This window comes from Pocillopora verrucosa, chromosome 3, assembly GCF_036669915.1.
Source record: "Pocillopora verrucosa isolate sample1 chromosome 3, ASM3666991v2, whole genome shotgun sequence".
NCBI classification, from domain to species: Eukaryota; Metazoa; Cnidaria; class Anthozoa; order Scleractinia; family Pocilloporidae; genus Pocillopora; species Pocillopora verrucosa.
The window spans coordinates 2,080,712-2,095,508 of record NC_089314.1 but is presented as its reverse complement, the minus strand read 5'-3'; the positions used below and the strand labels follow the sequence as shown (position 1 = coordinate 2,095,508).

The 14,797-nt window shown below is 38.9% G+C and overlaps 1 protein-coding gene across 1 annotated transcript; it reads left to right on the top strand.

Annotated features, from left to right (window-relative positions):
* Positions 1-124: 124 nt before the first annotated feature.
* On the top strand, positions 125-14,604 carry LOC131776889 (nose resistant to fluoxetine protein 6). Its single transcript, XM_059093093.2, has 15 exons — positions 125-507; positions 1,877-2,028; positions 2,476-2,560; positions 2,700-2,829; positions 4,917-5,197; positions 6,147-6,317; positions 6,878-6,971; positions 8,152-8,244; positions 8,852-9,020; positions 9,695-9,774; positions 10,225-10,353; positions 10,747-10,873; positions 11,902-12,109; positions 12,810-12,952; positions 13,586-14,604. The coding sequence occupies exons 1-15, from the start codon at positions 258-260 to the stop codon at positions 13,700-13,702; spliced, it is 2,229 nt and encodes a 742-aa protein (XP_058949076.2). The 5' UTR covers positions 125-257; the 3' UTR covers positions 13,703-14,604.
* Positions 14,605-14,797: the final 193 nt, after the last annotated feature.

Below are 14,797 nucleotides of genomic sequence, written 5' to 3'. Positions count from 1 at the left end.
TTTTCAAGATTGCGTTCTAGCTCGATTGCTGATTCTATTTCGTCGTCTCAAGTTGTTCACGGACGAGCATTTCGTTACATCCAAGTGTCAAATTCCCTTACAAACCTTTCGTTGATTCGCGTTGCTCACATAGGGCCTAATCGCAATCTCCAAGAATAGCTGTCGTTTCCAGTCTCTCTCTCTCAGTTATCGAGTGTTATACGCTTTCTCATCGTCATGACATCACATTTCGTTACGGCTCATCGTCCGGCCTCATCATGGCGAGTTGTGCAACAACGAAGACAGCTGCTGTTAAATCCTTTGCTGTGTTCGTCACCTTTTCTGTGCTTCAGAGATGTTCATCTTCATCTCCTGGATCCGTTTGGGAAGGCAACAGTCACATCGCTCGGCAGTTTGGCTTTCCATTCCCATTTCCACTCCCGAAATTTAATTTCTCAGACGTCTCCGAAGAGTGCCAAGCTATCGTCCAGAAACTTTCATCGTTCAGTTCGCCGCTATTCTATAGTTGTGAGTATGGCGCGTCTAATTTCCAACTTTTCGGTTACGAATCTCGAATATTAGCCTAAATAGTTGCGTGACAAAATGACCAACTTAACTCTCCTTATAAACTTTGCCTAACCTTTTTTTCTGTACGAACCGCAAGTACCGTCCAGTTCTATCTTTAGCATGATGTCATGTGAACCGGTTTTGATACTAGATGTCAGGTGATCAAGAAATCGTGATATCTTTTTTTACCTTTATCTCACGGCCAAAGAGGAAACTGATCGCTGATAACTTCTCTGCGTCTCAATGTTCTCTGATCCCTTTAAGGTCGATTAAACACTATGGATATTTTCGGTAGCTCGATTGAATTTAATTTTATACCTGAGTAAAGGAACAACGTATTTGCGTACGGTGGTTTCTGTCAACTTCTTAAAGGGTCAACTCTCTGAGGTGACGACTATAAATAAATTGTAGCAGTTTAACTACCCCTGAGGTTTGTGCAACGTACTACACCGTCTGGTAGAATCCGCTATCGACCGCCTGTACTCCAGACGATCCGTTCGAATTTCGTCGATAGTCTCACAGAGTATGACTTTCAAATATTGAGAGACGAACTTGAGTCATTGTTTTAAGTGTATTTCGATTGAGAGATAACAATCTTATACCCCATTCACACCAGTAAAACATGTTTTGTTAAACTGGTTTTCATTGAATGAAAATTATAAACAGAGAACTGAAAAACTTGATTTTCCATTGGATCCAAGTACTTGCTAACTTGCATTTCCAATGTGCTACATTCAAGTCAAAAATATTCGGCTAAATAGTTTCTATGAAGAAAAAAAAAATTAAACTGTGTTTAACAAAACAACTTTTAAACATGTTTAAGCTTTGGTGTGAATGGGGCATTAGACTGCGAGTAGCAAACTGGCACTCTTAGAATGAATAGTAGTTCAGCTGATGGTTTTGTCACTAAATACAGTCGATTCTCACCTTGCGGACACCTAACTATTACGGAACCCCACCATTGTGGACAAGAGCCAGCCCCCCGGCGATGCGCTGATTGCAACTGCTAATTATGTGTGGGAATGGGAGACAGATAAACCAGCACTGTGTTCAGGTTTTTTAGACAAAAATTGATGGATTGTTTAATTTTTTGAGTCTTTCATCTGCAACTATTTTACATTTTTTTATATTGCAAGAAGTTTATCTTGGCTGTTCCATCATTGGCTGGTCTTATTGTGTTGTCTCAGTTGAGATATGGTGTTCTAAATGGTGATAATGGTTATTGTGGTAAAGTCAATCATTTTGATAACTACATTACTATACATTGATAGTTAAAATACTAGTAGTACATATCAACTTACAATAGCTGGTGGCTGTCTATTTACTTCAGATTTGGATGCTATTGGTAAACCTCAAAGTGGACTTTTTCTGGGTAACACTGGTTGGTTAGGATCTTACAGTGAGTGTACTGAAAGTATTCCTGATGCCCACTATTGTTTGGCCTATGTGGCTTTTCCACAGCCTCCCCTAACTATTACTGAGGTTAGTAGTATATAAATTTTAACACAATGTTAAATTATGAATTAAAAATATTTGACTGAGTTCTTACAAAACATTTTAAATCTATTGTATTATAATAACTAAAGAAACTTATTTACCTATTCCACTTTTCCAAGATTTTAAAGCATTTTCTGCTAAATCAGGGGATTGTCAGTTGATCCAATACCAAATGCTCAGAACTTACATTAGAAGAATTGTATTGCAGACAGTAAGCAGCATTTCTAATGAGAAGTGGGAGTGAAAGGTTTTAAGTAAAGATAGAATACTGAGCACATCTGAAGTAAAATAAACAACTCAGGCCTTTGAGAATCAACAATTAGAGATTTATCCAATATCCAGTGGTTAATAAACCCTGTAGGATGTAATGAGTGAGCTTAGATGGTACATAACTGTGCATGCAGTCATCATTTGTCTTTGTTACCTGACTAGTCTATTCCTGTGCGCTGGGGTATTTGTGCTCCAAAACAATGCAGTGAAAAGGATGTTACAGCAGGACTGCAAGATATGTTTACAGGTGTGTACAATCACAATTTTTATACTTAGTCTAGTAAGGTAGTATTCCCAAGATAGTACAAGTCAGGTGAAAGCTGGAATGTTAGAATTTTTGAGTAGTTAAGTCTTGATTTTATTATTATTTTTTTATTTCCACATAGGAATCAATAAGTATATGAATAGGACAGAGGTAGAATTAAGGCCTCAGAAAGGATATGGACTGCCACCAAGCGGCAAAGCTGTTTACTGTCAGAAGAAATCAGAATACACAACTGGAGTAATACTCACTCTGTAAGTACATACAAGAATTTTTATTCAGTTATTTTCACTTAATTAAAAAAAAATAACTCTATGTTAGTGTATAGAGTGGTATGTTGTAAGCACCAATCACATTGCTGCATTTGGGTATGTATCTTGCACCAATCAGATTGCTGCATTAGGGTATGTATCTTGCACCAATTATATCACAGCATTTAGATATCTCACACCAGTCACAGCATTTAGGGTATGTATCTCATGTCAATCATATCACAGCTTTTTTGCAAATGATGTCATGGAATCAAGGGGCTGTGCACAAAGAATGACATAAACCATAAATTTTGGGCTAATATTGATAAGTGTAGTAGTTTGTGTCCTTTGCGAGAGCCTTGACAGTTGAGGTTGAGATTTACCGGGGTATGAAAGGTTGGCGTATAACTTTTTGTATCATTTTAAAGTTAAAACATGTTTTTTCTGCTCCTTTACACGCAACTCACATGCTGATCAACTTACATTCCATCACACACTATGAAAACAACATCCAAAGTCTAATCAGAACATACCAAATCACTGCATTACATAACCATTAGGCAATTTTTCATGTGCTTGAATTGTATTCCACCGATCAAATTCTATTTTACCAAATTAGACTTTGCTCCATCATGTGTCATTTCCTTGTAAACAACCTGCATTTAATCAGGTATTATAACCACATTGTCCAACCCCATTGAAAAAAATTCTCATGGAACTAAATGCTACTGATGGTATATTTTCCAAGCAATTCTCCCATGTTTTGACTTACTAATAAAATTGGCTTTTAGCTACCTTGGACTCAACCAACTAGTGTGTTAATTCCTTGTAAACAACCTGCATTTATCACATATTTCTCACACATACAGGGCAAAGTCCAGATAGATAAAAACCAATCAAGAAGCCCTCTTTGAAATATTATCCTTTTCTCTTGTTCAATGTATCTTCACTTATTGGAGATCACAGCATATCCTTGGTTAGGGTATATTGGAAATACAACAAAGTTTCAGTTTGCTTTTTGTTTTGAAAATTATGTAGAATTATTTTTGAGGCAACTAATGGTAGACGAATAATTTTTGTTTTCTCTCTGTTGGAGGAACGGTAGTTAGCTTAGTTTCTTTCACAACCATTATTTGGTCTCATCATGCAATACACTCTCCCAATGGGGAATATATGGTGTTGTGTGACAAGACCAAATAACGGCTGTGAGGGAAACAACAGTAAGAGTGGCACCTATGCATTTTATTTTTGTTTAAAAGTATGTAGACAATAGACCACAAAATACCTGTGTGAATGCAGATAAATTAGGTTTCTTTCCTTTTGTTTCTCTTAAGGTGATTGAAGTAATACTATATATTCATCCATTGGAAAGTTATGGTCTTTTTCTGTTACAAAAATGAAAACATTAGGTACACAAAGAGTCCGATCTCAACCTGCGCAGCCAAAAAAATAATTCTTGCATGCTACACACGCCTATGTTTACAATTGCTTTTAATACTTGCATACAAATCAAACTTGAATAAGTTTTAAACCCTTAACTCCCAAGATCTGATTGTAAATTCTTCTTTGCTAGCTACAACACATTTCCTTAACAAGGTGAAGATAACTTTAGTTTGATAAGTTTGATTATTCACAACGGATCAATATCAGCATCTGGGCAACTGCCCACCTACCCCTCCCCTAACCCAACATTAACCCTAACTTGTTATCAACTGACTGTTGTTGGGTGGGGGGGGGATAGGTGGGCAGTTGCCCAGATACTGATATTGATCCATCACATCACCTGTTTGGTGGATGATGTTCAGATAGTATAGGGAGAAGTTACATGCCAATCACTTCTAGGCTGTGAAGAATAAATGCATGTGTATGTACTGGTTAAGTGGTCTCTTTCCTAATAATCAAATTACAACCAATGTTTTGCACTTTTTTTAAACACAGAGAATAGTTATTGTTCAGGTATTAGTTTACAAACAAAAGGGTTTGAAAATAATTTGCATGTAATCAAACACTTTAATCAGATGCCATGTAGTTTTCAAGATAATTAAAGCATCATTATTCTTCTTATTAATAATTTTAATAACTGTTCGCAGGATCTTGTGTGGTCTAATCCTGTATCTCTGCCTTGTTGGAACACTTTGCGACATTTTTATAAGCTTTTCGAAGAAACCCTCCGCACCTGTCAACAAAAGCAATGGCTTCATGCCAATCAGAGATGAATCCCCGGTAACACTTGAAGGTGATGTTCCTGATTCATTCACAGGAAGTGGCACGCATAGCAGTGACACCACGCAATTTTTGAACCCATCCCCTGAAGTGGCAATTAGTGCATCTTCCAGGCTTTCAAGTTTTCCCCAGAGGAAAGATGAGCCAAGTAAGTAGAGGACCCTGATGTTTAAAGAACGGACAACGCTATCTAACGGATGAATCGCTTTTCATCGGATCATACTGCGCTATCCATAATATATAGATACCTTTATCCAGTAGATAGCGTTTTCTTCCCTTCGAAGAAGTGAGCCTGTTGATCAATTTATTCCTAAGGATGGGTCTGCCATGGCAGTACTTCCTTATTTGTGAGTGCAGCTCTAACCGTATTTTTCTTTTTACGAACTTCTTTGCCGTTGAATTTGAACAGAAGTCCTTGAAGTAGGATTTTCAAAAGGCAAGAACCTCTGTTTGGCTCTTCAAAATTGCAAATAGAGTCGTAGTTGAAAACAAAAAGATCAGTTGCACGATCCAGGGATGCAATAAGTACTAGCCGCACAAGAACACAATTTGCGAGTTCACCATTATCACGTATCACGTTCAAACTTAACTCTCCAAGATAAAAAAAGAAATAACAATACATTCAACAAACCTAAATTTTTGAAGAAAACCCGAGAATTATATTTTTTGCGAATTTTAGCATCCACTTTAATGGCGTAACGCGTAACATGGCGTCCATTGCTCACAAACGTTCGCTTGGGCCATTACTGGTAGGTTTTTTTTCTTCTGATCGTCTAGGTCTCGGGCGTCGTTGCTCGCACATCGAACATGTTTGCTTCTTCTTCAGTTTTTGTTCATATTTTTTAGCGAAGTTCGGGCAGCCCTGGTCGGTTTCAGATTTTCTTCACATTGTGGAATTTTTGGCACCCAGATACGCTAATTTATTAATGACGGGGAAGATAGGGGTCAGATATGTAACGAGGGTCCACTGATCAAGAAACCAGAACAATGCAAATACTTTCGGTTTACCGTGCACTGGAACCACTCCTCAAGAATCGTTGATGAAATAAATTCAATCCTTATTTCTTCTATCTTCTATCTCTGTTACATTCCCATAGATGTAGTGGTGCAGTTTTTTCTGTGTTTCTCATTAATTAAAAACACAAGCCGTATTATGGACACCAAAGTCCCTGCCAGTGCCATCACGTCAATCAATGGAATGAGAGTGATGAGTATGTGGTGGGTGATCCTGGGACATGTGTATGGGTTTCAAACTGTATCAGCTATGAGTAAGTATTGTTCACTTCATAAAGCAATTTTTGATCGACTGTTGACAATTGTATGGGTTTGGTTTTGCTCTACTTCGCCGTGATTTTGTAAAAAATTCGTTTAATTTCTCAACCAAACAGATTCAAAGTGAAAACTAATCTTGAGTAGGAAAAATAAGAAAGATGATATGTTTTTAAGCTCGGTAAAGAAATAGACAAAGAAAAACGTGGATTTTATTGTCCTTTGTACTGACTCGCAGTTGTGATTTCTTTGGTTTTGTTTTTTCCGCACCCTATCGAGCCTACAATTGGCGGAGCCATGAAAATAAGCGGCGAAGCTGCAATTGATCTGGGACGGAAAATTGTCAGCTTCGCCGCTTGTTTCTGTGAAGCGCACAATAAAACCGCCAGTTAGAATACAATAAAATCGCTAGAATTGGAGTCTCTCCTTGTCTTTTTCCTTTAATGTTTACTATTGGATTCACCTGCGAATGGCATATTTCAAGCTAGGTCTTTCCACGGGTACGAAGTACCGTACATCATTCGTATTTTTCTCTTTTTTTTTTTTTTTTAATCTGCAGGTAACTTCCTCCTCCTGCTCCAAATCATACAACGATTTACGTTTGAAGCTATTGGCAATGCTACCTTTTCGGTGGACAGTTTCTTCTTCCTGAGGTATGTAGTAGACGGCTACCTTATTTAGTTTATGGTGTAATTTTTGTATTTATTTCTTTCTAAGGGAGATGTTCATAATGCATAGGGGTAATCAAGACACTTCACAAGGCTGCCCTTCGCAATTTTTTATTTATTTCTACTCTTTTAATACATCAGTATAATTGCAAGTCTATGAGATCTGTGGTTTGTTGTCGCCCAATCCTAATGAAGGAGTCGTTTCCCTAACGTTTTTAAAGGCCACTCTCTTAACCGGTAGAGGATACTTCTTATCATCGGCAATTTGCGATGGTATTATGCAGAAGGCCACTCTCTTAACCGGTAGAGGATACTTCTTATCATCGGCAATTTGCGATGGTATTATGCAGAAGGGTGTTTTAGTTATTACTGTGTGCTTACATCCCATGTATTAAATAGAGAATAATACACGGGCGCACGTAGATATGGAATTTCTCTTTTAGTGTTCAACTCGGTAGCTCACGAATGAGCACAGCGAACGCGTAAGATATCGAGATAAACACGAGAAGAGAAATTCCACATCTAAAAGCAACAGTGTATTATTTTGTTTAGTGTATAAACAAAATACGTTTTTATTAATAAGAAACTCGACTTAATGAATGAATGAATGGATCCACAATCTGTGAAAAAAGGTCGTTAACTGCGTAGGCGCAACAAGATTCAAGATGAATGAAATGCGCGGAATCATAACAAAACCAAGCTGTGGGCACAACTTTCAATTCACCGAATCCTCAGTTATCGACTTTTTCCGTACTAACAGAAGAAATCTGCTCGGTTACAGGGCAAAAATCGGCGGAAAATGCCATTGCCAAAGCCGAGCAAAACTCGGTTTTTCTATTATTTTGGTTTTCTTCCGCTTCTGGGAAAATTTTTACGTCATCTTTTGTAAGCGATACGAATTATTCAGTGTTGTTAGCAGCCATTATCCGAGAAAATTTCGATAAACGACGTCAGATGGAGAATGGTGAAGGCTCTGTCATTCATTCATTAACCTGACAGATTGGCGCAAAAGGTAAGTTACGTGTCAGCAGCTGATTGTCGGTGTCCAACTCGTGGAAAATTGTCGTAATTTTACGCGTGTGCTGTTACGGCTTCTTTCAGAAAAGGAAATTCTTAATTGTAAAACACAGCAGTTTATGTAATTAACCTTTTTTTTTTTTCACAGTGGTCTCCTGGTTTCGTATTTGTCTTTGCGTCACATGGAGAAGAAAAATGGACAGCTGCCACTTTTTAAGTACTACTTCCATCGTTTTTGGAGGTAAGTCTTTTCCTCGCTTGACAATTTTTAAATTCGTCATCGTTAAGTCCACAGGTTGAAACAACTCCAAATTTATCATCTCTCTTAGTTTATTTACAAACCTCAAAGATCTTCGTGATATGTTGCGTAACAAACCAAGTCGATGGCTGAAGAGGAGATTACCAACCGGCTGAGTTTCAGTAGTTAGGAGCCACATAGAAAGACGGTTTTAATTGCTTTTGTCTATAATTGTAGTTATGACTAAAGCAGAAGTTATTTGTGACGTGCGGCGTTGTGGTTTTGCGTATGCGGCCAGGTTACTGAGATATTTCAAAATGGTGGCGTCCGTACTTGGATTCGAAGGACATTTGCAGATAATTTCCCAGCGCATAGGTTGGAACCTCAGAACTGCCATAAGTGTCAAATTTTCATCCACCTTAGTAATGGCTGGGATAGAAACAATTTTCCAATGGTTTATGAAGCTTTTTTTACGTTTAAATGATTTTCATTCAGGTAGACATTGATAATTTGCTCTCTCTAGGTCAGTGCCTGATGCATTGTGATAGTTTTTTATAACAAGTTTGGGTAGTGATCCTCGTGTAATGGATTTTTTCATATCTTTCCCCAGATTAACTCCAGCTTACATGTTCGTTTTGTTGTTTTACGACAAACTGAATGGATTTCTTGGTGACGGCCCTCTTTGGTATCAAGCACAGGCAAAGAACCCGTGCGACAAGTATTGGTGGACCAACTTACTCTACATTAACAACTTCTATCCAACTAGCATGAATGCATCAGTGAGAATTTTCCCTAAGTATTAACATTAGAGGGTGACAAAGTATTTATACGTGACACGCGATTAAGGCTGAAACGGGTGATGTGTGAATTGTGCAGATAGGCGAGCGTAATTCTTGCATTATGAACCAATGTGTCCGGCGAAAACCTCCACTAAAGGAAGATTGGAAGTCCTCCTTTTATACATGTGATGCGTGAGACTGAATCAGGAGTTCAGGACTTCCCTCCTGCCTTTGCTTCCCTTACGTCAGTCAGAGAAATGTTTTGGGCATTTCAACGCGATGTCCTGCAACATTTTTAAATCGTGAAGAAGCTGATTAAACGCGCGTAACATCTTGCAACGTCCAAAAATGTTGCAACAAAACTTTGACCATTTTCAACTTGGTCCAAAACCATCCAACATATCACAACGTGTTGCTACAGGGTGGCCAAAAGTGTGCAACACATTGCTCGCAACAATGTTGCAAGATTTTGCGTTGAAATTTTGCGTGCGTTTGGCCAGGCCTTAAGGCAGCGTCGAGGACCTTCTGCCTGTTTTTAAATGTGGCCAGAAGAATTGTGGCCAGAACTGCAGTTTTTTGAGTACTCCAAATGGATGTACGATGTTTTCCTCTGTTAGTTTTTTGTATGTGTCCAATGGAATTGTGGCCATAACTGCCGATGTTTTTCTCTACAGTGCTTTGGTTGGGCCTGGTACTTAGCGAATGACATGCAGTTTCACATCATTGCTCCCGCTATACTCTTCGTAGCGTACAGGTATGAATTGAAGAGAGAGTACATCTGTTACTGAAAAGAAAAGTTCGTATAAATGATGGAGCTGATATTTACGGCTGGTCTCTTGCAAAAGCTCCTGTGTCTGAGGAATAAGTCTACTTTGTCCAGGCGGGTATCATTTTCCTCCACATCCCCGTCTTCGCAAATTATACCTTTCACTTCCTTCAACCGTTGTAAATGTTTTCTCTGGAAGTTTACGAAAATCTAAAGACAGTAAAATGCAATGACATTTTATTAATTTTTGACTAGATGAGTTGAACCTCTCCGTTTGCTGAAAAGTAAATGTTGAATAACAGGGAGAAATAGGGAAAAACTAATTTAATGTTTTCCTTGGAAATACTTTTTCTTCTATGCAAAGGACTTCATTCTCTATGGATTAGGAAATCTAAACCAAGGCTTAGTCATCTTCTGTTCTTGTTTGTTTCTTCTTAGGTTTCGTCTTCGAGGATTGATTGTGATTGTGGGGTGCTTACTGAGCATCAGTTTCGTCACCACAGCTGTGATATATGCACATTACAACGTTGCTGCCGTTATGCTTAGTAAAGCAGCTCAGGAAGAAACGTGAGAACTCCCTCTTTTGTCTGCTCTTTCACCTTTGCACTTGTGAGTTGTATTTTAATGTATCGTTTTGAAAAGTCACGTGGAAAAATCACCAACCTTGATTGGTTGACTCAGTTAGTATCTGCTGCAAATAAAGGGGGTAAGTTTCTCAAGAAACTCAGGTGTGGCGTCGAAGGAGGTGTTACAAGATAATTTGGTTTTATGTCAACTGAGTTGATAATTTAAATTGGTCACCCTAAAGAGTTTCTAAAGCTGACGAAGGGCTAACGTTCGAAACGTCAGCTTTAGCAATTTACATTATTAACTCAGTTGATAAAATCAAATTATCTAGTATTCGCATGGGCGAGAATCGCTTGGCGATCAACAATGTGTATTTATCTATTGATTTTGCAGCCTGAAACATGTGGATTCCATGTCTCTGACTTACGAAAAGCCTTATTGTCGTATTTCACCGTATCTTGTTGGCATGGTAACTGGCTACTTACTTCTTCACGTAAAGGACTGGAGACTTCCTAGAAAGGTACGTAATTGGCAATCTTGTCACATACATGTTGATGGGCAATTCACTAGAAGAACAGTCAGAGTTGTGTTTCCGTTGCTAGTTGAGGTCAGTTTGCTGGCCTGTTTCAGTCAGCTAGTCAGTCGGTCAGCTAGTCGTAAGTCAGTTAGTCAGTTAGTCAGTTAGTCAGTTAGTCAGTTAGTCAGTCAGTCAGTCAGTCAGTCAGTCTGTTAGTTCACTAGTCAGTCAGTTAGCCAGTCAGCCAGTCTGCCAGTCTGCCAGTCAGTCAGTCAGTCAGTCAGTCAGTCAGTTAGTCAGTCAGTCAGTCAGTCAGTCTGTTAGTTCGCCAGTCAGTCAGTTAGCCGGTCAGCCAGTCAGCCAGTCAGCCAGTCAGCCAGTCAGTCAGTCAGTTAGTTAGTCAGTCAGTTAGTCAGTCAATCATTCAGTAAGCCAATCAGTCAGGTGGTCATTCAGTCAGTCAGTTAGTCAGTCAGTCTGTCTTTCACACACACACAACCCAAAATCCCTCTATTCGCTCTGACGAAGGGCTCATGGGCGAACGTCAGTTTTGAAGCTCTTTACAGAGGCCAATAACATTATTAACCACGTTGATTAAAACCAAATTATGTTGTCTGTTTTTTGTGTCTATCCCTTTGTCTGTTCTGTCTGTCAGTGTATTTGTCTGGCTGTGTGTTGGTTTGTATATATCTCCCACTGTCGGTCTGCATGTCTCTCTCCATGGCTCTTTATTTGTCTGCCAAGGAGTGATTAACCAGTAACTTCTTCCAAAAAAACTACTTCAGGTGGGTTTAAGAAATAAGATCATCTTATCACTCAGAAGGTGATGTTTTGTTGTGGTACGAAATTCTTCTTGCCATGTACAGCTGCTGAAAGCCGGGAGAGTTACAGACTAGGTCTGACTAGGTTCATAAGGATGGTCCCCTGGTCCCCTGGTCCCCTCCCCCCCCCCCCCAAAAAAAAAACAAAAAAAAAACGTTAGACTCCCAGGATACAAAGTTGATTCCTGACTGTTATAAAATTTATTGAAGGTTCAGACGTACTTGATCAACATGGCTGGCTGGTGTGTTGCTATCGCTCTCGCCCTGTCTACTCTGTATGGTCAGTACAAAGTCATAAGGAAAGACAATCCCGTGCAATTCTCTCGCGCTGAGAATATCATATACGGAACTTTCTCAAGGTTTGCATGGAGCCTTGCACTAGCCTGGGTGATTTTTGCTTGCCATAATGGGCTTGGAGGTACGTCTTGATTGATAACTGGCTGAGTGTCAAAGGAAGTGCAGAAATTACAATAGAATTTAAAATACCAGCTCAGTATATAATCACCTCGGTTCTCAAGGGTCTTTTCGATAACTAACTTCGCCCCTATTTTCTACTGTGATTTAATTCTGTTTGCAACGTTATGAGAAGGATGATAGAACTCAGAGAGTATTTGTGCTCATTGGGAGATCGTTTTAAGGGACCTAGTCAAGGTTTTGAAGAATCATTTTACAATGCTAAATGAACTGTTCATTATTAACTTTAGTCAAGGATCTGTCTGTAAAAAAAACCTGCTGGGTTACAGAAGTAGTCCAATTCCTGCAAATGGCAAGTCCAGTAGCGTGAGGCTTATTTTTGTCTAGTGCAGAACAGCCTAGATTTTGTCAAGTATCCTGTATAAGCGACAAGTCTCTAAGTGACCTCGGAATGCAGGGATTAATCCGTGTACAGGTGACAATTCATCCATAGTTTTGTACAAAAATAAACAATCTTCCCTTCCCGGGTAATCGATGGTCTAAAGGGACAGTTGGTGTTACTTAAGGTCGCTGAGATGTGACCTTAACAGTTTGCATGCCTGGCTATCGAGCCAACGATTTCAGGTGATTTTTATGGTCATATCTAGCGTATCTTTCAATGTTGCATTGAAAAACAATTTTTTTTGGTTTGTTTCTGTTGCAAGGTTTGGTGAATAAATTCCTGTCGGCTCGATTCTGGATTCCACTGAGCCGGCTGACGTACTGTGCCTATCTGGTTCACCCCATCATCATCTTCGCTATGTTTCAGTCTTTTGAGACTGTTCGGGCATATTCTGATGTGCATATGGTAAGTGGGTCATCTAGTACATCTTAATTCTACAGTGAGCCAGGAAAAATGTCAGAGAAATTTTAGGTGAGGGACAACACCGACATTGGGTGAAAACGCTGGCATCATAACGATAAGAAGCTCGCGCTTTTGACCCCCAAAAAATTGGCAGGTATATATTTATCATCCTAATGGCTAGTTGTGAAAAATGTAACAATTTTTATTTGAGTGTCCAAAGCAATCAGGGATTGCTTTGGTCTGCTTTACTTTGCTTTGTGATTAGTCGAGAATTTCGCGCCACCTTCTTAACCAAAAAGCGGATCCGTTACTGAAACCACTTTCGACTTGGTTACCCGCGTTTTCCCGCGCTTTAAGTAGTTTTCTTGGCTGCTTGCGATATTTTCCTTCTTCTAATTGACTCGTTTGATTACGTTCAACTTGGTTTTGGTTTTACTACACTCAATCGAAAAGCGCTCCATATGAAAAATGAAACCTTGTAGCGAACACTTTGTTATCTCTTGGAAGCTACCTTTATATTAGCTTTCCATTCCAATTTTGACCATGGACCCGAGAAGCATAGTGGCTGCCGCCTTTTCCGGAGTAATGTCTTAAGGTTTGTAGGTGTGAGAATAACTGTCTTTGTTTGTTCTCTAGGCATTCTTTTATGTCGGTGTACTCGGCATTTCGTATGCAGTGGCCTTTATTGTGTCAGTGTGTGTGGAATATCCCATGATGCAGTTGGAGAAGTTTATATTCAAAGGCGACAACTGAGCTCAGATGTCATTCACGATTTACATTCATTCCTTGACCAGAACCAAAGCACTTTCTGTAGAAGTTCGGTCTACCAGCAAAGTCTAATTTTGGAAAATATTGCACTCGCATGCAGCACCAAGCAGTGGGAATAGGGGCTTTTTCTCAAGACTTTGAATCTTTGAACAATCTTGAACTGCAGTTGTAATGTGAGGGGAATTAGCGAAGGGAATTTTCATAAGTGATAATTACTTGCGTGATATCTAGCTGCCTGAGTTTTCTTTATATTCCAAAATGAAGTCAAAGTTTGCTTCAACAATTTAATCGATTACAAATTGTAAGGCTGATTTTATGAGTCTATGAACACGTTTTTGATCAGTTGTTTTTTATTTTTTGACCAGTAATATCTTCTTGTCGGAATTTTCCACTTATTTCAGACTTACTTCGAATTTTCTAACGACTGAAGATTGCAACGAAGATCAATTTAAGCGTTTTATCTGTACGTGGCTAACATATGTAAACTTGCCTATGTTTTTTTATAACTAGCAAAGCTGGCTCTTATGGGTGAAGTCGAGCTGCGGCGCCCTAAAAATGAGTGATGACACTGTTAGTAGTGACACCGTTATCACGAATCCACAACGTTTATATTTAAAAATGCTTGCAACGCAGGAGTGTTGACAGAAGCTTTTTCCAGGCCCTTAATTTTAAACCGAGAGGTAATTCTTATGCCTTAAGGCAGATTTGATATATTCTTGAAAAATATCCATTTGAATCATACATCTAAAATCTTTTCATTCGCGAAATTCGCCGTCGTCGTCGTCCAAGCTTCAGTAACTTGTTTCAGTCACAGAGTGGTAGCTATTTCTAATTTTATTGTTACTATTTCATTCCTAACAACTCATTATATAGTGTGTGAGAGATCAGTGTGTCAAACCTCTTCATTAAACAATATGCAATTATTAGAATTGAAACTGAATAAAGTTGCATGCTTAAAAACCAGCTGCTACGACACAATTCAAGTTATGCACCACACAACCGTGTCAAACATGACAAGACCATGGTGTACTGTTGGGGATTTATCAAAATGGAGAATTTTTCCCCATGAACGATGATTTT